Here is a 23,777-nt window from a genome sequence, read left to right on the forward strand (position 1 = left end):
TCCTTTAAAATCACTCGCAGCTATTATGAATTGTCGGCTCCATAATACAGAGAACACTTATTGAAAGTCATTGATAAAAAAATAAATAAATAAATTTAAAAAAAAGCGTGGGGTTTCCCCCAAATTCAATTACCAGGCCCTTCAGGTCTGGTATGGATATTAAGGGGAACCCTGCCTCAAATTTAAGAAAAAATTTGACGTGGGGTTTCCCCTAAATATCCATAACCAGACCCTTCAGGTCTGGTATGGATATTAAGGGGAACTCCGCGTCAAATTTAAAAAAAAATTTACGTGGGGTTCCCCCTAAAAATCCATACCAGACCCTTTATCCGAGCACGCAACCTGGCAGGCCGCAGGAAAAGAGGGGGGGACGAGAGAGCGGCCCCCCCTCCCTCCTGAACCGTACCAGCCCACATGCCCTCAACATTGGGAGGATGCTTTGGGGGTCTGTGACCCCTCAAAGCACCTTGTCCCCATGTTGATGAGGACAAGGGCCTCATCCCCACAACCCTGGCCGGTGGTTGTGGAGGTCTGCGGGCGGGGGGCTTATCAGAATCTGGAAGCCCCCTTTAACAAGGGGACCCCCAGATCCCGGCCCCCCCCTGTTTGAAATGGTAAGGGGGTACAAAAGTACCCCTACCATTTCACAAAGAAAGTGTAAAAAATGGTTAAATAAAACAAACACCTCCTGAGAGCTCATAGGGAAATTTCATTGCTCCGTACCGAAGCCACTAGAAAACTCCTTCTTAACCAGTCCCAACGCATATTTGAGCAGGGTGAGAGGACGGGTCGGCTTCTGGCTTGGTTGGCCAAGGAGCGATCGAACGCCTCCCATATCGCCCATATTAGAGGGGAACAGGGGGAGATGATTTCCAGCCCGCAGCTTATAAATAGTCGCTTTGCAGATTACTACCGAGCTTTGTACACGTCTAGGGCTACGGCCGCCCCCGAGGCTCTGGAGGACTTTCTCAACCGTAGGGCTCTTCCGGTGCTCTCTGAGGCGGACCGTATTAGATTAGATGCCCCCATTACGCTTAAGGAGGTACAGACGGCGGTGGCTACACTCCAGTCGGCGAAGACCCCGGGCCCGGATGGGATTCCCGCGGAGTTCTATAAGACGAATGCCGATGTGGTGGTGCCACAGTTACACGCCCTCTTGCTTTCCATGTTACGGGAGGGGGAGCTACCGGCCACGATGTCCGAGGCGATCATTGTGGTGATTCCCAAACCTGGCAAGGACCCGGGTCTGTGCTCCTCCTACCGACCAATCTCACTACTTAATGTCGATGCTAAAATTGTCACTAAGATCCTAGCCACCCGACTCAATTCGGTCATTCTAACACTGATTCAGGGGGATCAGACGGGGTTTATGCCGGGTAAAGGCACCGACATAAACCTCAGACGTTTATATACTCACATATCCCTGGCTGCGACTGAGGACTCACAGAAAGTCGTCGCCTCCTTGGACGCCGAGAAGGCGTTTGACTCGGTTGAGTGGCAGTTCCTTTGGAAAGTTCTGGAGAGGTTTAACTTCGGACCCCAATTTATATCTTGGGTTAAACTGCTCTATAGAGCTCCCACTGCCAGGGTGCGCACTGACGGCCTATTGTCTGAAAGCTTCTCCTTGGGTAGGGGTACTAGACAGGGGTGCCCTCTCTCCCCGGGCTTGTTCGCACTTGCCATTGAACCCCTAGCAGTGTTGTTGCGTGACTCGGTGGAATTAGGAGGGCTGTGGGTTGGACCGGTGTGTGAAAAGATTTCGCTTTATGCGGACGACACCCTCCTGTATCTCCCGGATGCCTCCGCTGCGCTGGACACGGCCCTCGGGCTCATTGACGAGTTCGGCTCCCTATCGGGGGTACGTATTAACTGGGACAAGTCTCTGCTATTTCCCCTGTCTCCCGCTCCCCTGGTTGTATCTGCCCGTACCTCTTTGCGGACGGTAGATAAATTTCGCTACCTGGGCATAGAGGTGCAGAGGGGGTCCAAGGAGTATCTCGCAGATAATGTCTATCCTGTCCTCCGGAGCCTGATGGATAAGTGCCAAGTGTGGAAGGCCCTACCCCTCACCCCGGTGGGGAGGGTCAACCTGCTTAAGATGACGTTTCTTCCAAAGTTTCTTTATGTATTTCGTAATACCCCAGTTCCGATCCCAAACTCCTTTTTCAAAAAGATGGATCAGGTGGTGTCTACTTTCATTTGGGCTGGGGCGACCCCGAGGATAGCGCGAGCTGCCCTCCAGTTGCCTCTGTCCCGGGGGGCCTGGCCCTTCCCTGCTTCAAGGAATATTACTGGGCGGCTGTACTGGTCACGGTGCGGTGGTGGTTCCGGCAGATCCGCTCTAACCCATCTGTTAATCTGGAGGCGGCGATTCTAGGCTCTCATGCTGAATTGAGTGCCTTGGTATACAAGGGACCGAGGGCTCGCCCTGAGGTCACCACCCCTATGCGAACTACGCTTCGGGTCTGGACTCAGGTTGCGGCTCGGTTAGACCCACACGCCGCATTGTCACCACATACTCCACTATGGGGGAATCCTCGACTGAAACATCTCCAGTCGGTTCCTGATCCGGCTCTATGGACTAGATATGGTGTCACTACTCTGCAACAGGTGATGCCTGGGGGCTCCCTCATTCCCTTTGATTCCCTTAGAGAGGACTGTCAATTCCCCTCCAGAATGATTTTTCGCTATATACAGCTACGCCATGCCCTTAGAGCTCAATTTCCTGCAGGAGTAATCCTCCACTCTAACAATGTTGAGAGATTTCTTTTGGCCCTGGATGCAGACCGTGTTTCTATCGTCTCTCTACCTTAGGATTTCGATGGAGTCGCCCGGAGGGGGAACTGGTCTCTTCCAGAAATGGTTGGCGGACCTCCCCACCCTGGCGACAGATGACTGGGAGGAGGGTATACAACAGTATTTGCCGCTGATGATCTCGGCTAAGGACAGGTTCATTCAGTTAAAATTCATCCATAGGGCATACTATACCCCGCAACGCCTGTCCAGAATATATCCGGGACACTCGGATAGGTGCCTGAAGTGTACTACCACAGTGGGCTCTTTCCTGCATGTAGTATGGGAATGTCCGGCTATATATCAATTTTGGGAGGGGGTGGTACGGGAGATCAATGAGGTCGGGGGCCTCTCTGTGGGCCTGGACCCGGTAGTCCTACTGCTAGGTGTGTGTGATAGGGTGACACCGAACATACATCGTCAGTTGTTTGTGTTCTATGCAGCATTTTACGTCCGAAAGGCTATCCTCATGCAGTGGAAGAAGTCGGACCCACCTAGTATAACTCATTGGAAGGCTTTGATAGATGCTGCCCTTCCGTTGTATAAGCTTACTTATATGAGTCGTAAATGCCCCAAGAAATTTACTAAGATCTGGGGTTGCTGGGTACGGGAGTGAGACACTAGCCTGTCCGCTCCTGTGCGCGTGGTCCTTAGGTTTCTGGAACCCTCCCATTTCCAGAGACCCCCCTTTCCATCCCTGTTATGCTTTGGAGTGGGAGTCTATATATATGCTCGGTCTCTTGCCCTGGAAATCTGTGGCAAATACACTCGAGTGCTGCCCCTCTAGATAGTGGCTCGGGTGGGGGGGGAGAAATGCTCCAAGGACTGTGACTGCTGAATGTGTCTATATGAAACATGCTAATGTATGAGTATGATGTGATGACTCTCTGAGTTTTCTTTTCGTTTCTACCTAATGCTTGATATGCTGTAGTTTCTATGTAAAAAGGAAAAACGAGCTGTGATGTATTGTTGTATCCGTTTTATGACCAATAAAAACGTTTCTGTTAAAAAAAAATAAAACAAACACACTTTTGAAAAATTCCTTTATTAAAAATAAAAAAATAAAAAAAAGATTCCAGCGGCGGTAATCCACTCTTGCTATCCAGCGACGGATGGTCATCTCTCCAGCGATGTCTCATCTCATCCAGCGCAGCGAATACATCCTTCTTCTGTCTCCGTGAAGGAGACACTGCAGGCATTCCGGCGGCTGACGTTTCTTATATACGGAGGGCGGGGCCACCCGTCACTTTGACCCCGCCCCCCTCTGACGCAAGGGGAAACCCGGGGTTCCCCGTGACGTATGGGTGACCCCGCCCCCCTCTGATGTAACGGAAACCTGCCTGTGTTACATCAGAGGGGTGCGGGGTCACCCATACGTCACAGGGAACCCCGGGTTTCCTCTTGCGTCAGAGGGGGGCGGGGTCAGGTGACGGGTGGCCCCGCCCTCCGTATATAAGAAACGTCAGCCGCCGGAATGCCTGCAGTGTCTCCTTCACGGAGACAGAAGAAGGATGGATACGCTGCGCTGGATGAGATGAGACATCGCTGGAGAGATGACCGTCCGTCGCTGGATAGCAAGAGTGGATTACCGCCGTTGGAATCTTTTTTTTATTTTTTTATTTTTAATAAAGGAATTTTTCAAAAGTGTTTGTTTTATTTAACCATTTTTTACACTTTCTTTGTGAAATGGTAGGGGTACTTTTGTACCCCCTTACCATTTCAAACAGGGGGGGGCCGGGATCTGGGGGTCCCCTTGTTAAAGGGGGCTTCCAGATTCTGATAAGCCCCCCACCCGCAGACCTCCACAACCACCGGCCAGGGTTGTGGGGATGAGGCCCTTGTCCTCATCAACATGGGGACAAGGTGCTTTGAGGGGTCACAGACCCCCAAAGCATCCTCCCAATGTTGAGGGCATGTGGCCTGGTACGGTTCAGGAGGGAGGGGGGGCCACTCTCTCGTCCCCCCCTCTTTTCCTGCGGCCTGTCAGGTTGCGTGCTCGGATAAAGGGTCTGGTATGGATTTTTAGGGGGAACCCCACGTCAATTTTTTTTTAAATTTGACGCGGAGTTCCCCTTAATATCCATACCAGACCTGAAGGGTCTGGTTATGGATATTTAGGGGGAACCCCACGTCAAATTTTTTCTTAAATTTGAGGCAGGGTTCCCCTTAATATCCATACCAGACCTGAAGGGCCTGGTAATTGAATTTAGGGGACCCCCACGCTTTTTTATTTATTTATTTATTTTTATTTTTTTATCAATGACTTTCAATGAGTGTTCTCTGTATTACGGAGCCGACAATTCATAATAGCTGCGAGTGATTTTAAAGGGCTTTTTTTCCTGCATAAATGACACTTTGTGCAGGGACAGTTCTAAGCACGGGAAACATGAGCCCCTTCACAGGCATACTATAGACAACCCCCCCCCCCCCCCCCCCCTACGAAATTTAAAGGAATATTACACTTTTATTGTTTCACTTTAATCATTATTAAAATCACTGCTCCCGAAAAAACGGCCGTTTTTAAAACTTTTTTTTGCATTGATACATGTCCCCTGGGGCAGGACCCGGGTCCCCAAACACTTTTTAGCACAGTAACTTGCAAATTAGCCTTTAAAATTAGCACTTTAAATTTTGAACGTTGGAGTCCCATAGACTTTAATAGGGTTCTAAAGTATGCTATATTCTAGCTCCATCGAATCTTCTTTATACATTCGACAGACACCATAAGCCTTCAAAGACAGATTCGACCGTAATTCATGTGGATTTTCGGACGAATGCAATTTTTGAACGAAAAACGAAATAAATAAAAACGAATTTCGGGAGTAACTAAATAAATTAAGTTTTCGGACGAAAACGAAATTCCGAAACGAAATATTTTACTCTGCACATGTCTACAAAACAGTAACTTCGATAGTGCAATGTATTTGTGAACTCCTTCCCTGGGAATGTACTCCCAGCGTCAGTCCCTTGTTACTGGAATTTAGGCTTGAGGCCTGTGTGAGTGCAACTCAACCGAAAAGAACTGATCCGTGGGACTACAGGTCCCAGCAATGCCATAAGATTAGTCTAAATGTGTGAAGTGCGGTATTTAACTTCTGGGCAACAGCCCTCTCACCACACCAGGCCTGGACAGATGGATGCCTCCGCTCCTTTGGTTCCCAGTCCTGCCACAGTCAGCTCCCTCACGCTGCACTGCTCCGCAAGATGACTGGGACCTCCGTCGGGCTCCGTCAGGTGTCTCTGGATCCTTCCCAATCTGACCATGCCACTGCTCCAGCATGCTGTGGTGTAAACTGTCTTTGGTGGTTTCAACTTTTGCTCCGCACCGAGCAGGCCGCGGCTCTTCAGACACACACCCACAGATCCCTGTATGCAGGCCACGCGTCCCAGCAAGAGACATAAAATGGCCGCGCTGGGCCTTTTATTACCTACCCAGCATGCAGTTCAGCCACTAGTGTTCATGGGTAGGTGAGTGGGCACTGTGGGTGGGTGAGTCCCTTCACAAGGTAAACAATTAAGTCACTTCCTGCTTAGCTGTTAGACGAAAGTTAAAACAAGTCTCTTTCCATTGTAAACCAGTAGAGGAAGCCAAATACCAATCTATTAACATAGTCCTATTAATAGCATTATATGGCAAAAATACCAGCGCTACACTTTTAATACAAATTATCATGACCAAATGTAGTTAACGCTGTATCTGCCAAAAACATTGTATTTATTTTGCAAACAGAACAATGTTTACTGCGACCGATTACTGTGCCCACGAACATGAAAGTAGCCATTTAAAAGTGTACAACAGTAAAGAAAAGCACATGGCACAACATGCAAGTAATAATAATAATAGGAACACAGGACAAATACTTACTTTTTAGAAGCACTTTCTTGATCCTTCTATACTGCTCCTGCTCCCTCAATTTCAGGTCTGACCAGCATTTCCTCAATTGCTCCTTGGATCGTCATACCCCAAAATTCCTGGCCAGACTCTTCACAACTTTAGTCATCATCTTTTTCCTTTCTCACATTTGGGTTTAGGTAAGGTCCATACTTCTCGTCATAGTCGGCCCTCTTCAAGATGTCCTCCATCTCTACAAAGGACATATTTGAGGCCTTAAATCTCCTGCGGGATCGAGACGTTTCTTGCTCTGGGCTTTCCTCCTCGCTACTGCTATTACACACCTGCTGTGTCTCCGCCATGTCATCTCCCACTGCGCCAAAAGAGAAGGGGCGGGGAAGATTCTCGAAAGAACGTTAGGGATGGGTGACGCGGGCGGAGTTTCACACATGCGCAGTGTATATAAAGATAACACACATTTGTCGCATGTAAGATCTGTGAGTGGAGGAAGTGCCGATCGTGATAACGAAGGTAACATTTGAACTTGGGACATCAGTGGCCTATACTGATTAGAGATTGAGACCTATATTGGGATAAGATTATGATAGTTTAGCCTGATATTAGTGTTATTTGTCTTGTGTTTTGCCTTGCAGAAAATATGATACAATTCAAAGACCCGGAATTCATGGGCCAATTTATTGACAAATACAGGGATATGAAAAATTAGTGGGAGGTAAAAAACCCTTTATATAGAAACAAACCAGCTAGGAAGGCATCGCTGGAGAAACTGCTGCAATTTGTGAAGACGCAGGTCCACGAGGCAGACATCGACTTTGTGGAGAGGAAAATTGGTAACTTGAGAGGAACGAATAGGAAGGAGCTTAATAAGATCCAGGCTTCCATGAGATCAGGAGCAGAAGACGTGTATGTACCCAGTTTGTGGTACTACAACAGGATGCAGTTTCTGGAAGGCCAGATTGAAGCCAGGGAATCACTTTCTACACTTCCATCCACCCTTCCCTCAACCCCAGCTGAGGTTAACTAGATGTTATTATTGATAACAAATTAATGATTTCATAGAAAGTGTTTCACTTATCAATAGACAGTAGGGGCCAAAAATGATTGTGACAAGAATGAAAAATGCTGGGGTCAGAATGATAGTCTTTTCTATTTCTTAACATTCAATTTGTAACAGTCATGAGTTGAAAATTGTGTGTGATTGATGAACCAAAAACTAAAACTAGGTCCCTTTTTCATACACAGGAAGACCTCAGCCAGGACGAGGCTGGGAAATGTGGCAGACAGGAGGAGGCAGGGGGAAGTTGCCACCAGGAAGTGGACCCAGTAGGAGTCTCACCCAATCCCAGGTGCCTCCCCTCCGCCTTCCACCCAAAAGGGCCAAGAAGTTGAGTAATGTGGAGGAGGCAGCACTTGCCCTCATTAAGGATGTTAATGCGGCCCTGAAAAGCCACCCCTCGACGCTGTAGAGGCCTATGGCTTCTATATAGCTGCAAATTTGCAAAAAATGGTGGAGGGCCAACGTCTCAACTGCGAAAAAACATTTTTTGAGGCCCTTCATAAGGGGTTGAGGGGCCAAATGACCGATGACGTCCACTTATGTGTGCTCGGCCATCCTCCTTCTTCTGCCACAAGTCTACCTCCAGAGCCACAGCCTCCAAGGAAGGCTGCAGGAAATATATGAAAGTGATGACCTGGGTTCAGTCTGGTCTGACAGAAGACGCAGCCTTTTGTAGTACCACAGCCTGGGGACATAGATGTCATCTGCTGCTGTTCCCGATGTCTGGGAGTCCTGGACCAGATTATGCTTCCTTCAAAATGGACTTCTCAAGCTACCAATTTTTCTTTACAAAGTTGATGTCTGCTCTGGGGGGCAAAAAGCTTCTCAAATTGAAGCCGTTTCTCCAGCATTGCCTTCCCTCTTTATTTTGTTTTTATGAGCCAGAATAAATAGAGATTTTTTGTTATGAAAATACTTGCCTATGTGTTTTTATTCAAATAGGACAGTTTGTGAGTAGGCAGGTACATTTCCAAAATACAATGTGAAATTAACAAGGGACACCAACCAACCTCCTTGAGCTTAAAAAATACAAGATAATAACGTTGTTGTGGAAACTTGACACACCAAAAAAAAAAAAAAAGTATGGAGATCACTAGAAAATAAAAAAATAATAATAAAAAAAAAAACAGGAGATCTTGATAAAAAAAAAAAATAAAAGATATAAAAAATACTTCTAAACATTATTATGGATATCTGGCTTTAAAAACAAAAAATATTATTCAGGAGATCACGAGAAATAATAAAGAAATCAGTTTGTCAGAACTGTGTGTAAATATCAGCAGCAAAACAAATTAATTCTTCTAGCATTATAAAGAACAAAAGAATGCGCTTCATTAAAAAATCCAATAATTTGCAGCGTGACCAATGTGCTATCTCCATTATGAACACTAGTTTTACCAGACCGGGCACTTCCGTCTCGTACTTGATTCTGAGCACGCGTGTTTTTTTGCGCGGCGGAATTGCATACAGACGAAGGGCTTTTCCGATAGAAACGTTTTCCGTCTCAAAAATTGAGAACATGCTCCGTCCGATGGAGCATACACACGGTCGCATTTTCCAACCAAAAGCTTGCATCTGACTTTTGCTGGCGGCATTTCCGACTGCGTGTACGCGGCATAAGTATCTGAATTTGACTTTGTATCAGACTCTTGCTAGTACAGCTAAGGTCTGACTGAGGAAGGGAAAATCGGGACAAAGATCTACAGTTCTAACAAAGATCTTGCTGATAGGAGGAGAGATTCTAGCTATAGATGAGCTCATCAGTCTGCTGCTTCTCAGTCACTGGCTGGGGAGGGACAAGACCTGTAGGTGTTACTGAATTGCAGAAGAAAAAAAATAAGGTCTTCTGTCCTGCCAGACAGGATTGTATTGTGTAACAGAGCTCTGCAAATCTGATCACTGCATAGACAAAATATGAATCCTTTGGCAGGTAAAACAATTCCTATAACATGGGAGCCCCTAATAAAGTCAACTGCTGGCTACACTAAGAAGAAACATGTGGGTACTGTTTGATGCTGGGTTTCTTTTATCATGTCTGGAATGTGTGAAGAACATAATAAATTATATATTTCCAAATATGAAATAATCAACTGACCAGCAACAACGTCCAGTCTGGCAGTGCCACTTCTTTCTATACCGGCCTCGCAGCTGTAGTTCCCGCTATTCAAAGCGATTGCAGGTGTAATGGTGAAGATTTTTTCCATATACATCCAGTTACCATCTTTGTACCAGGCGTAGGTCAGATCTTCTCCTCCAGAGGACCCCACATCACACGTCATTGTTATAGAGTCTCCTATGATGATCTTCTTCCAGTTTGGGGTGAAGTTGACCACAGGACTCACTGCCCATCCTGAAGAGGAATAAAGTGGAATTGTAACTTCTGCCATGGTAATTCCACACAATAAAATGTAATATGTTCTCAGAAAGTTGCATGACATGGTACTCAGCCAACTGAACATTCAGTTTATTATTAATATTATTTCATGTACTTTTATAGCGCTGTCAATTTACACAGCGCTTTACATATATATTATACATTCACATCAGTCCCTACCCTCAAGGAGCCTACAATCTAAGGTCCCTAACTCACAGGCCAAGTTTTAGACATGATCCAATTAACCCACCAGCATGTCTTTGGAGTGTGGGAGGAAACCGGAGGAAACCCTCGCAGGCACAGGGAGAACATGCAAACATCCAGGCAGGCGGTTGGGATTCAAACCAGCAAACCTCTTTACTGCTAGGTGAAAGTGCTACCCACTACACCACTGTGTTTAATTCATCTACATAGCTAGCAGGGATGAGCCAAACACCCCCAAACAGACAAAAAGTATGTGTGTACACTGTTCAAGTCTATGGGACAGGAACATGAAAAATCAAGAGTGTTCATTTTAAAGGTTTATATGCCAGTTATTGTCATAAAAAGTGTTTGGGGACCTGGGTCCTGCCCCAGGGGACATGTATCATTGCAAAAAAAAGTTTTAAAAACGGCCGTTTTTTCGGGAGCAGTGATTTTAATAATGCTTAAAATGAAAGAATGATGGATAAAATTAAATATTCCTTTAAATATTGTGCCTGGGGGGTCCCCTTAGTATGCCTGTAAAGTAGCGCATTTCCCCATTTTTTTATAAAAGTACTGCAGAGAAATGACATTTCTAAAGGAAAAATGTAATTTAAAACTACTCACGGCTGTGATGTATTGCCAGATCCCGCTATATATAGGTTTCTGTTACATCAGAGGGGGCGGGGTCACCCACACGTCATTGGGCTTCCCCACTTGCGTCAGAGGGGGGCGGGGTCAGGTGACGGGTGACCCCGCCCTCCTCATATAAGAAATGTCAGGCTGCCGGGATCTCCGCAGTGTCTCCGCCAGTGGAGACAGAGGATTGATGGACTGCGCTGCGCTGGAGGGAGAGATCACCCCTCACTGGATCAGATCAGCCATCGCTGGACCCCGGAGAGATGATAATGCGTCGCTGTATAGCAAGAGGGGATTACCACCGCTGGAATCTTTTTTTATTTTTATTTTATTTTTAATAAAGGACTTTTTCAAAAGTGTGTTTGCCTTTTCAACATTCTGGGGGCCAGGATCTGGTGTCCCCTTGTTAAAGGGGGCTTCCAGATTCTGATAAGCCCCCCGCCGCAGACCCCCACAACCACCGACCAGGGTTGTGAGGATGAGGTCCCTGTCCTCATCAACATGGGGACAAGGTGCTTTGAGGGGTCTGTGACCCCCAAAGCATCCTCCCAATGTTGAGGGCATGTGGCCTGGTACGGTTCAGGTACGGTTCAGGTTCAGGTACGGTTCAGGAGGGGGGGCGCTCTCTCATCCCCCCTCTTTTCCTGTGGCCTCCCAGGTTGCGTGCTTGGGTTAAAGGGTCTGGTATGGATTTTTAAGGGGAACTACTTTTTTATTTGGCATGGAATTCCCCTTAAAATCCATACCAGACCTGAAGGGCCTGGTAATTGAATTTGGGGGAACCCCACGCTTTTTTTTTTTTTTATCAATGACTTTCAATGACTGTTCTCTGTATTACGGGAGCTGACAATTCATTATAGCCGAGAGTGAATTTAAATTACTTTTTTTCCTGCAGAAATGACACTTTGTGCAGGGACAGTTCTAAGCATGGGAAACATGCGCCCCTTTACATGCATACTATAGACACCCCCCAGGTATGAAATTTAAAGGAATATTACACTTTTATTGTTTCACTTTCAAGGGTCTGGTATGGATTTTTAGGGGGAACCACACGTCATTTTCTTTAAATAATTTGACGCAGGGTAACCCTTAATATCCATACTGGACCTGAAGGGCCTCGTAACTGAATTTGGGGGGAACCTCACGCATTTTTTTTTTTATCAATGACTTTCAATGAGTGTTCTCTGTATTACGGGGAGCCGACAATTCATTATAGCCGCGAGTGCTTTTAAATGACTTTTTTTCCTGCAGAAATGACACTTTGTGCAGGGACAGTTCTAAGCACGGGCAACATGCGCCCCTTCACAGGTATACTATAGACACCCCCAGGTACGAAATTTAAAGGAATATTACACTTTTATTGTTTCACTTTAAGCATTATTAAAATCACTGCTCACAAAAAAACTGCATTTTCTAAATCTTTTTTTGCATTGATGCATGTCCCCTCAGGCAGGACCCAGGTCCCCAATCACTTTTTATGACAATAACTTGCATATTTAAAATTAGCACTTTAGATTTCTCCCATAGACTTTTACAGGGTATTCCGTGGCTTTTCGAATTTGCCACGAACACCCCAAATTGTTCGCTGTTCGGCGAACGGGCGAACAGGCAATGTTCGAGTCAAACATGAGTTTGACTCGAACTCGAAGCTCATCCCTAATCAGGAATAAGAAATGTTGGGGTAACAAACACCTGAAATGATTCAGATCTACAAACAAATTTTAATATTACACAAAGATAACACAAGTCAATACAAAATGCAGTTTTCAAATAATGATTTCATTTATTAAAATAGAAGTATTTTTTTTTATTTTTTAGAATCATACTTATCTAGGTGGATGCAGCATCTGTCCCCGGCAACACTGATACAACTCCATGAGCGGAGAGCTGATGTCTCTGCTCTGCCTCCTCCTCACTCACTGGAGTGCTGGGCTGTGGAGGGGTCGGGAGCGGCCGGCTCAGGCTCTCAGTTTCTATAATTTTGCTATAGTAATTGACTGATCAATTTGATTAATTGATTGATTGATATAAAATAAAGACTCACCTGTGTGCCCCAGTATTGTGGCTGTAAAATAAGACAAAAACTGTTACATGTCTGAAATACAAACTGCAGTCTATGCAAAAAATGCGATATTGTGTCTAGAAGAAGAACAAATCAATATATATATATATATATATATATATATATATATATATATATATATATATATATATATAAATATAAGATGTATTAATAATTGTGAATGAATAAGAATTGATGCGCCATATGGTAATATTAAGGATCCAGATTTTTCCAATGAAAAAATGTTTGTAAAACCAACACACTTTGGGGGTTGTATCTCCACCTCCTTCACCAGGGCTTGAAATAATGATACATTGTAACAGTGTATATGGAGGTAAGAATCGGTTTATAGTTGTATACTGTTAGTGTGAGTTTGCACAGCTATCCTTCAGCAGCCGGTTTAAGCATTCTTTAAGATACAGACGACCCCAAGCCTTATTATCTAAATTAGCCACCAACAGATTGTCATAGAAAATCAAACCAACAATACATAACTATAAACCAATTTTAGTTCATATAGATCAGCCTTTCTCAACCTTTTCAACACAGAGGAACCCTTGAAATAGTTCTCTGGTCTCGGGGGAACCCCTGGTAAAAATTAGAAATCTACAACTCATGATACATTAGTGTGATGGTCAGTGGGAAGAATGGTCCTTACACTTGTGGTCATCGGGAAGAATTACCTCCTTACAGATAGCTAAAAAGATCAATGGTGTCAGTGGGAACTTATCTGAGAGGCAGGAATTGCCCATTGCTTAAGGAACCCCCAGCAACCACTGGAGGAACCCTAGGGTTCCACGGAACCCTGGTTGAGAATCACTGATATAGACCGTTACAATGTATTATTCTTTCAAACTCTGATGAAGGGTATACAGCCCCGAAACTCTTTGGCTTGACAAACATTTCATCATTGGAATAAACTTGTATTTCGACTTTAATAATACTGTGTGGCACTGCAGTTCTTAAAGTGATTGTAAAAGGTAGAAGTTTTTTTTTATCCTTAATGCATTTCTGCATTAAGGTAAAAAAAAAATTCTGTGTTCAGCCCCCCCAAACCCCCCCCCCCATCTCACCTGAGCCAGATCTCTATCCAGCCCTGTGCCCAAGAGCAGCATCTCTCTCTTACATCTCTCTTCATTGGACAAGCAGGCAGAAATGGAAGGAAGCCATTGTCTCCTGCTGCTGTCAATCACAGCCTTAGAGGAAAGGGTGGGGCAGGGCTGACCATCAATGGACACACAGAGACTGGCTTGGGATCGACACCCACACCAGTGCCCCCATAGCATGCAGCTTGATATAGGGGCACCCAGAAGAGGGGAGGAGCACTAGCAGGGGACCCCAGAAGAGGAGGATCGGGGGAGGCTCTGTGCAAAACCAATTTGCAGAGCAGGTAAGTATAACATAATATATATATATATATATATATATATATATATATACAGTGGTGTGAAAAAGTGTTTGCCCCCTTCCTCATTTCCTGTTCCTTTGCATGTTTGTCACACTGAAGTGTTTCGGAACATCAAACCAATTTAAACAATAGTCAAGGACAACACAAGTAAATACAAAATGCAATTTGTAAATGAAGGTGTTTATTATTAAAGGTGAAAAAAAATCCAAACCATCATGGCCCTGTGTGAAAAAGTGATTGCCCCCCTTGTTAAAACATACTATAACTGTGGTTGTCCACACCTGAGTTCAATTTCTCTAGCCACACTCAGGCCTGATTATTGCCACACCTGTTCACAATCAAGGCATCACTTAAATAGGAGCTGCTTGACACAGTAAGGTCCACCAGAAGATGCTTAAAAGCTACACATCATGTCGAGACCCAAAGAAATTCAGGAACAATTGAGAAAGAAAGTAATTGAGATCTATCAGTCTGGAAAGGGTTATAAAGCCATTTCCAAAGCTTTGGGAATCCAGCGAACCACAGTGAGAGCCATTATCCACAAATGGCGAAGACATGGAACAGTGGTGAACCTTCCCAGGAGTGGCCGGCCCCCCAAAATTACCCCAAGAGCACAGCGACAACTCATCCAAGAGGTCACAAAAGACCCCACAACAACGTCCAAGGAACTGCAGGCCTCACTTGCCTCAGTTAAGGTCAGCGTTCATGCCTCCACCATCAGGAAAAGACTGGGCAAAAATGGCCTGCATGGCAGAGTTCCAAGGAGAAAACCACTGCTGAGCAAAAAGAACATCAAAGCTCGTCTCAATTTCTCCACAACACATCTTGATGATCCCCAAGACTTTTGGGACAACATTCTGTGGACCGATGAGACAAAAGTGGAACTCTTTGGAAGGTGTGTGTCCAAGTATATCTGGCGTAGAAGGAACACTGCATTTCATAAAAAGAACATTATACCAACAGTAAAATATGGTGGTGGTAGTGTGATGGTCTGGGGCTGTTTTGCTGCTTCAGGACCTGGAAGACTTGCCGTGATAAAAGAAACTATGAATTCTGCTGTCTACCAAGAGATCCTGAAGGAGAATGTCCGACCATCTGTTCGTGTACTCAAGCTGAAACGAACTTGGGTTCTGCAGCAGGACAATGATCCTAAACACACCAGCAAGTCCACCACCGAATGGCTGAAGAAAAACAAAATGAAGACTTTGGAGTGGCCTAGCCAAAGTCCTGACCTGAATCCTATTGAGATGTTGTGGTATGACCTTAAAAAGGCCGTTCATGCTCGAAAACCCTCTAATGTAACTGAATTAGGACAATTCTGCAAAGATGAGTGGGCCAAAATTCCTCCAGGACGCTGTAAAAGCCTCATTGCACGTTATCGCAAACGCTTGGTTGCAGTTGTTGCTGCTAAGGGTGGCCCAACCAGTTATTAGGTTTAGGGGGCAATCACTTTTTCACACAGGGCCATGATGGTTTGGATTTTTTTTCACCTTTAATAATAAACACCTTCATTTACAAATTGCATTTTGTGTTTACTTGTGTTGTCCTTGACTATTGTTTAAATTGGTTTGATGTTCCGAAACACTTAAGTGTGACAAACATGCAAAGGAACAGGAAATGAGGAAGGGGGCAAACACTTTTTCACACCACTGTATATATATATATATATATATATATATATATATATATATATATATATATATATCTATATATACTGTATATATATATATATATATATATATATATACATATATATATATATATATATATATATATATATATATACACATATATTATTATTTTTTTTAAATATACCTTTACAATCACTTTAATCACTCATCCTTACCACAAGCTAAGGTCATTGTGGAAGCCATTAAGTGTGAAGAAGCCGCCAACCCAACACTCAGATTCTTTATACAGTGGGTATAAAAAAGATTCACCCCCTTTAAAATAATCACATTTTGTTGCTTTGTAGCCTGAAATGAAGACACCCTTTTTTGTTTTATCCAGCTGTACTTACTCAATGCACCTTATAACATCCAAGTAAAAGATATAACATTAACATTTAAAAAAAATCTAAATACTGAGTTGGTAAAAAGATCACCCCCCCCCCCCCCTCCTAAAAATGAATCAATCAGGTGTAGCTAATGACCTTCTCAATGGCACACAAAACCATTTGACTTTCAACTGTGATCAGCTGGGGTCATTTTGATTAGCTCAGCATGAAGAGAGCTTTCCTGGAGCATTCCTGCAACTGAAGCAAACAATCAACTATGGGTGACAAGGCACTATCACCGGGATCTCCAGAATAAAATTGTGGAAAGGCACAAGTCAGAAGATGGATACAAAAACATTTCAAAGGCTTTATCAATGCCTAGAAGCTCAGTGACGTCAATTATTAAGAAGTGGTACAACACAGACCCTCCCTAGATAAGGACGTCGTTTCAAACTGGATGAAAGAGTCAGGAGGAAACTGTTCAGAGAGGCCACCAAGAGGTCTACAACAAGTCTGAAGCAAAGAGTGGTCGTTGTGTGCATGTGACAACAATACCACAAATTCTCCGCAAATGTGACTTGTATGGAAAAGTGCAAGAAAAAATCCGCTCCTCAAGAAAGACCACATACAGTCACCACTGAGCTTTGCCAAAATGCATCTTGGAGATTCTAATGCCACATGGAAAAAGGTGTTATGGTCAGATAAGACTAAAATTCAATTATTTGGCCTCAACACCATATCTGGCAGAAATCCAATACAGCTCACGATCCAAATACCACCATTCCTAAAGGAAAGCATGGAGGTGGTATTATCCCTTTTATGAGAGTGTTTCTCTACAGCTCTACAGTTTACCTTCCAACACGACAATGACCCAAAGCACAGCAAAAATGACCCCACAGTGGATGAAGGAGAAAAAAGGCGTGTCCTAGTCAGAGGTTAGATTTAAACCCCTTTGAAAATCTGTGGAATGACTTGAAGACCGCGGTCCACAAACGGTCACCATCACATGTAACTGAACATGAGCAGTTCAGTTCAGAGAGAAGAGCGGGCAAATATTGCAAAGTCTAGATGTGCAAAGTTAGTAGAGACAAATCCCAACAGACTAAAGGCTGGAATTAAAGCAAAAGGTGGTCCAACAATATACTGACATAAGGGGGTGATCCTTTATCCAACTCAGTAATTGTTTTTTATTTTTATTTTTTTATTTCTGACATGTTAGTGTTATATCTTTCACTTGGATGTTATAAGTTGCACTGACTACATACAACTGGATGAAACAAAAAACTGTGTCTGTCTTAATTTGTGGCTGCAAAGCAACAAAATGTGATTATTTTAAAGGGGGGGGGGGGTGATTCTTTTCTATACCCACTGTACCTACACTTTACTTCTACACTTTGTGATAATAAAAACAAGGATACAAAGCAATCACACAAAGAATCCTCAGAGTTCTGGCACCTTCTATCCACTTTTCTAAGTAATACAAATGTTGTCTCGGTTTTTACTAGAAAGGTTTTTGTTGCCTCGTATGAGGTGATTGTGGCTGTTTTAGTGCACAACAGTTGAGAACTGTCCATTATACTTTTTTTAATTAGCAATAAAACCAAAATTTTCAGGAGGAGTTTTCATGGTGTACCCCCTTCTTCGAGGTCCATGCTGGTATTGGTACGACTTGGACCTTGAAGGAGACACACCGCGAAAGCTCGTCCTGAAAATTTGTATTTTAGTGCAAGTAAAAAAGTATCACGGACAATACTCAACTGGTGTTGCCTTACAAGAACTTCAAGTAAAAAGTTCTTCTATTTTGTAGTTCTTTTGAAAATATTTACTAGTTAACTGTTCATTGATTAACTAAAATACGTAACAACATTTGGTAGATATGGAACAAATAGGTAAATAAGTAATTTAATATATTGACAATAATCAAAGCAGATACTTACAGATGAAGACTATCAGAGCTGTGGTCCGGACCATCATTTCAACTTTGTGGTTCAGTATTAACGAGTGTAGAAAGAACGAGGACTTTAAGAAGTGTTGGGTTTTCCGGGACACCTGGAGGGTTCATGTTATTAACACCCACAAAGAAGAGTTAAGAAACTAACAACATAACTAAAAATAATTAAACAGGAACTAAGCAAGTGACATGTAAAGATGTTCTCTCTCTAAAGCTTAAAGTGGTTGTAAACCCTTACAACACATTTTGACCTACAGGTAAGCCTAGATTAATTCTTACCTGTAGGTCCAAGAAATATCTCCTAAACCTACACGGTTTAGGAGATATTTCCCGAAAGACAGGCACCGCTGTCTACGGCGCATGCGCCGTAGATAGCGGCGCGCAGGCGCACTGAGCGTGGAACCGTCAACGGCGAATATGCCGCGTGTGGCGGCTCCCGTGCGCATGCGCGGGAATGACGTCACCGCGGCTTTGCCGAATGACAGCGGCGGAGCAGCGAGACCCACGAGAAGATGAATGCGCTGGACTACAGGGGGCAGCGGTGACATTGCTGTCTCCTGTGTCAGGTAAGTGCAATGCATAGTAGTCCATTATGCTTTATCTTTGCAGGGAATGAAAGAGGAAGTAAACTCATCAGGGTTTACTTCCTCTTTAACTCCGTTATAAAAAAGCTTTTCCCCCGGATACCTGCATACTCAGATGTGCCTGTTTTAATCATGAACCATGTGAGTTGCTAAATGTTGTACCTTCATTAAATGTAACCATATCACTACACTTAGAGGAGCCCCTCTTCTCTTTTATGTGACTTGACACTACTTTTATATCAAGACTAGGGATGAGCCGAACAACCCCCGAAAAATGCGTGCAAACTTTAGAACCCCATTAAGGTCTATGGGACTCGAATTTTCGAAATCAAAAGTGCTACTTTTAAAGGCTAATATGCAAGTTATTGTCCTAAAAAGGGTTTGGGGACCCGGCTCCTGCCCCAGGTGACATGTATCAATGCCAAAATAAGTTTTAAAAACGTTAGTTTTTTTTGAGAACACTGATTTTAATGATGCTTAAAGTGAAAAAAAAAAGTGAAATATTCCTTTAAATATCGTGCCTGGGGGTGTCTATAGTATGCCTGTGAAGTGGCACATGTTTCCCGTGTTTAGAACAGTCCCTGTAATTGAAATTTCTAACGGAAAAAAAGTCATTTAAAAATGCTTGCGGTTTTAATGTAATGTCTGGTTCCGGCAATATGGATGAAAATAATTGAGAAAAATGGCATGGGTAGTCCCCCTGCCCATTACCAGCCCTTTTGGGTCTTGTACAGATATTAAGGGGAACCCGTACCCAATTTAAAAAATGGAAAAGCGTAGGGCCCCCAGGCCCTATATACTCAGAACAGCAGTATACAGGCAGTGCAAACAAGACAGGGACTGTGTAGGTTTGTTGTTAAGTAAAATCTGTTTGTAATTTTGAACCGATACATTTTCAAGCTTTTTGGAAAACATAGAAAAGGGTTATCACCCCTGTAACATTTTTTTTTCCATCAGTGCACTTCTTCAGAAGATTTCACCTCACTTTCTGTCCCAATGACAAATGTTTTTTAAAAAGTTGGGTTTTTTAGTAAAACAAGTATTGGGATAAAGCATTAGTGGAGAGGAGACATGTTTTTCCCATATCAACTCTTACAGGAGAGAATTTCCCTTCCTAGCTGTAGATTTAATCTCACTTCCTGTTGTCTCCTTCCGTTTGCAAGTAGGAGACATTTCTAAATTGGATGCTTGAAAGTGGGGGGCTGCCCTATATGCTCTTCAGAAATTTGAGCCTAAGGTGTTGGTGTTGCCCCAAAACTGTAAGCCCTCAAAGGGACTCTTGGTGGGCGCTGGAACGCCCTGCTGTGAACTATTATATCAAGAATTGTAATTACGTGACATTGTTGAACAGTGGTAGAAAAATTGGGCCTTTGGTGATGGTGGTGATGGTGCCATAACACTGTAAGTCCTCACAGTTAGTCTTGGTGGGCGCTGGAACGGGCCCTGCTGTGAAATATTATATCAAGAATTGTAATTACATGCACCCGTTGAACAGGGGCAGAAAAATTGGGCCTTAGGCACTGGTGCCACAACACTGTAACACCTCACAGAACCTCTAGTTGGAGAGCAGGAATGATCCCTGCTGCAAAGTATTGCATCAAAAATTGTAATTACATGCCCCTGTTAAACAGGGGCTGAAAAATTGGGCCTTAGCCATAGGTGCTGGTGCCACGACACTGCAACCACTCACAAATATTGTAGCTGAGTGCAGCAATGAACCCTCCTGCAAAGTATTGCATCAAAAATTGTAATTACATGCCCCTGTTAAACAGGGGCTGAAAAATTGGGCCTTGGGCACTGGTGCCACAGGATTGCAACACCTCACAGAAACTCTAGTTGGAGAGCAGGAATGAGCCCTGCTGCAGAGTATTGCATCAAAAATTGTAATTACACGCCCCTGTTAAACAGGGGCTGAAAAATTGGGCCTTAGCCATAGGCGCTGGTGCCACAACACTGCAACCCCTCACAGATACTCTAGTTGGAGTGCGGGAATGAGCCCTGCTGCAAAGTATTGCATCAAAAATTGTAATTACACGCTTCTGTTAAACAGGGGCTGAAAAATTGGGCCTTAGGCACTGGTGCTGGTGCCATGACACTGCAACCCCTCACAGATACTCTAGTTTGAGAGCATGAATGAGCCCTGCTGCAAAGTATTGCATCAAAAATTGTAATTACATGCCCCTGTTAAACATTCCTGCACCATGTAAATCAGACGCTGGCGATGGTTGCTGGAACCGATCATACCTTGGGGCTGTGCACTAAAAAATTGACTTAACGCATTGGTCAGACGGCCAGCTTATCCACTGCACCTTCTATGACTGACCGAAGCCTCACAAACACGTTGTCCAGGACCAGGAATTTGTAACCTCCCAGTCTCTGGGAACGCGTTGCACAGACCTTTCTGCAAGAACTTCTGGAGATGTCTTATCCTTTGCTCCCTCTGCGACGGCAAGATACGGTCCGCAACCTTACCCTTGTACCGTGGATCAAGGAGAGTCACCCAATGCACCGTGAAAGATAGGTAACGTCCCTGTCCATGCCTGCTGGACCATGAGTCAGCGGTAATATGCACCTTACCACTGACCGCCTTGTCCAGCGAGGCATAGACATTGCCTTCCACATGCCGATAGAGAGCCGGAATCGCCTTCCTCGAGAAAAAGTGGCATTTGGGAACCTGCCACTGAGGAACCGCACATTGCACAAACTCACAGAAGGGGGCTGAGTCTACCAACTGAAAAGGTAGCAGTTGAAGTGCTAGCAATTTAGCCAAGCTAGCATTCAACCACTGGGCATGTGGATGGCTGGGAGTGAACTTCTTTCGACGGTCCAGTAGCTGGGGCAGGGAAATTTGCCTGCTACAATCAGACGTCGGTGTACCGCTAGCAGATTGCCCACAAGTACTTGGTTGTGACACACCTAATTCTACACCTTCATTCCTCTCAGTGCAGGTTTCAGAGAGGACTGAAGGTATAGTGGGGTTGGAGATCCCAGCTGATGATGAGCAAGGAGAGGTCTGTTTTGTTCTTTGGTGTGGGCCTTTAAGGTACGCTTGCCAATGAACTGCATGGCAGGTCAACATATGTCTGGTCAAGCATATGGTTCCCGAGCAGCTGATGTTTTGGCTATGAGAGATACGCTTGAGACTTATGTTCCAAATAGCAGCAGTGCGATCTGATGCACTCGTCTCAAAAATGCCGACACCAAAGAACTTTTGGAATAACGCGCAGTGGCAGCGCCCTGCACAGGTAGAGCTCTGTGGTGTGATTCAGTTGGTGTGCTGCCCTTAAGCTGGCCCCTGGAGGGCATCCTCATTGGAGATGTGCCTCCTCCTCTCCCCTATCAGGCACCCACGTGGAGTTAATGACCTCATCACCCCCCCTCATCATCACTGGAGAAAACCTGGCAGTATGCTGCAGCTGGTGGAACATGACTGCCAGATTGCTGTCCTACTTGGGCATCCCTTCTCTCTGGGCTCACGCTACTGCCTTTCTCTAGCTGGGTATCATCATCAGAGCCTTCAAAACCCTGGGCATGTACCTAACACTGTGCTCAGACAGTTCGGGGGACACCTCAGGAGGACATGGTGGGTCTAGGGAAGGAATGACTGATGCCATTGAGATGAGGGAAGATGCCGTGTTGGCAGCTGCTTTGCCATTAGTCTGAGCCTGGATGAGAGAGGATGAGGAGGATGAGGAGGGCTTGGTCATCCACTCTACCAAGTCTTTGGCATGTTGCGGCTCAACGCGTCCAGCTTCTGAAAATAAGGACAAGCATGTCCCATGGCCACGTGCTGATGCCTATGCACTCCGTCCATGACCAGCAATTGGGGTAACTTCAGGTGTACACTGTGCAGGGGGCACAATACACCGACTGTAACTGCTGCAGCTGCCTGTGGTATAGGACCAGAAAAACACCAGAAATTGGGGTAGCTTCAGGTGTACACTGTGCAGGTGGCACAATACACCGACTGTAACTGCTGCAGCTGCCTGTGGTATAGGACCAAAACAACACGAGCAATTGGGGTAGCTTCAGGTGTACACTGTGTAGGTGGCACAATACACCGACTGTAATTACTGCAGCTGCCTGTGGTATAGGACCAGAACAACACCAGCAATTGGGGTAGCTTCAGGTGTACACTGTGCAGATGGCACAATACACCAACTGTAACTGCTGCAGCTGCCTGTGGTATAGGGCCAGAATAACACCAGCATCCTGCCTGTGGCCAATTATGGCTCTCCTTGCTGACGGCGCTGTGATTGGCCAAGCATGCGGGTCATAATGCATGCTTGGCCAATCATCAGCCAGCAATGCACTGCAATGCCGCAGTGCATTTTGGGCCGTGAGCACCACTCTAATTTGGCGCGAACAGCCCATAAAGTTCTGGTGTCGCCGAACGGGCGAACAGCCAGTGTTCGAGTCTAACATGCGTTCAACTCGAACACCCAGCTCATCCCTAATCAAGACATTGCTTGTTTATCAAGTCAAAATGTATAAAAAATGTATGTTCCTCGTCTTGCAAAACACTCTCCAGACCAAGTTACTCTCAATCCAAGTTTTTACTGTATTTGATTGCCAACTGGTATGGATGGATTACATCCCACCCTCCCCATCCCTCCTTTTCTTCCACATTTCCACTTTTTTTTTATTTACTTAGTTTTAGGCACCTTTTCATGTCCCTCCCAAATTAAAAATTAAAATGGGATATGCACGTTTAGATTTTTTTTTTTACAACTCTCAACCTCAACCGTGTTTAATTTTTCTCTCTATTTTACTTGTAGCGGTGTAGTTGCCACTTGTTACTAACATCCACCAAATCACCCCGCTGCCAGACTCCCATACATCACTTACAGAAAAATGAACAGTCTTTTGCTGGTTTT

The 23,777-nt window shown here is 44.6% G+C and overlaps 1 protein-coding gene across 1 annotated transcript in view; it reads right to left on the reverse strand.

The window, feature by feature from the left end:
* LOC143958846 (Fc receptor-like protein 2) overlaps positions 1-10,090 on the reverse strand; it is an 86,258-nt gene extending 76,168 nt beyond the window's left edge. The window contains exon 1 of the mRNA XM_077467827.1: positions 9,799-10,090. Coding sequence (XP_077323953.1) covers positions 9,799-10,090 — 292 coding nt within the window. The remainder of the gene's footprint in view (positions 1-9,798) is intronic.
* Between the last annotated feature and the right edge of the window lie 13,687 nt (positions 10,091-23,777).

Source organism: Lithobates pipiens, unplaced genomic scaffold (assembly GCF_037356315.1).
Source record: "Lithobates pipiens isolate NorthernLeopardFrog02 unplaced genomic scaffold, aLitPip1_a1.2 Scaffold_62, whole genome shotgun sequence".
In the NCBI taxonomy this organism is placed as follows: domain Eukaryota; kingdom Metazoa; phylum Chordata; class Amphibia; order Anura; family Ranidae; genus Lithobates; species Lithobates pipiens.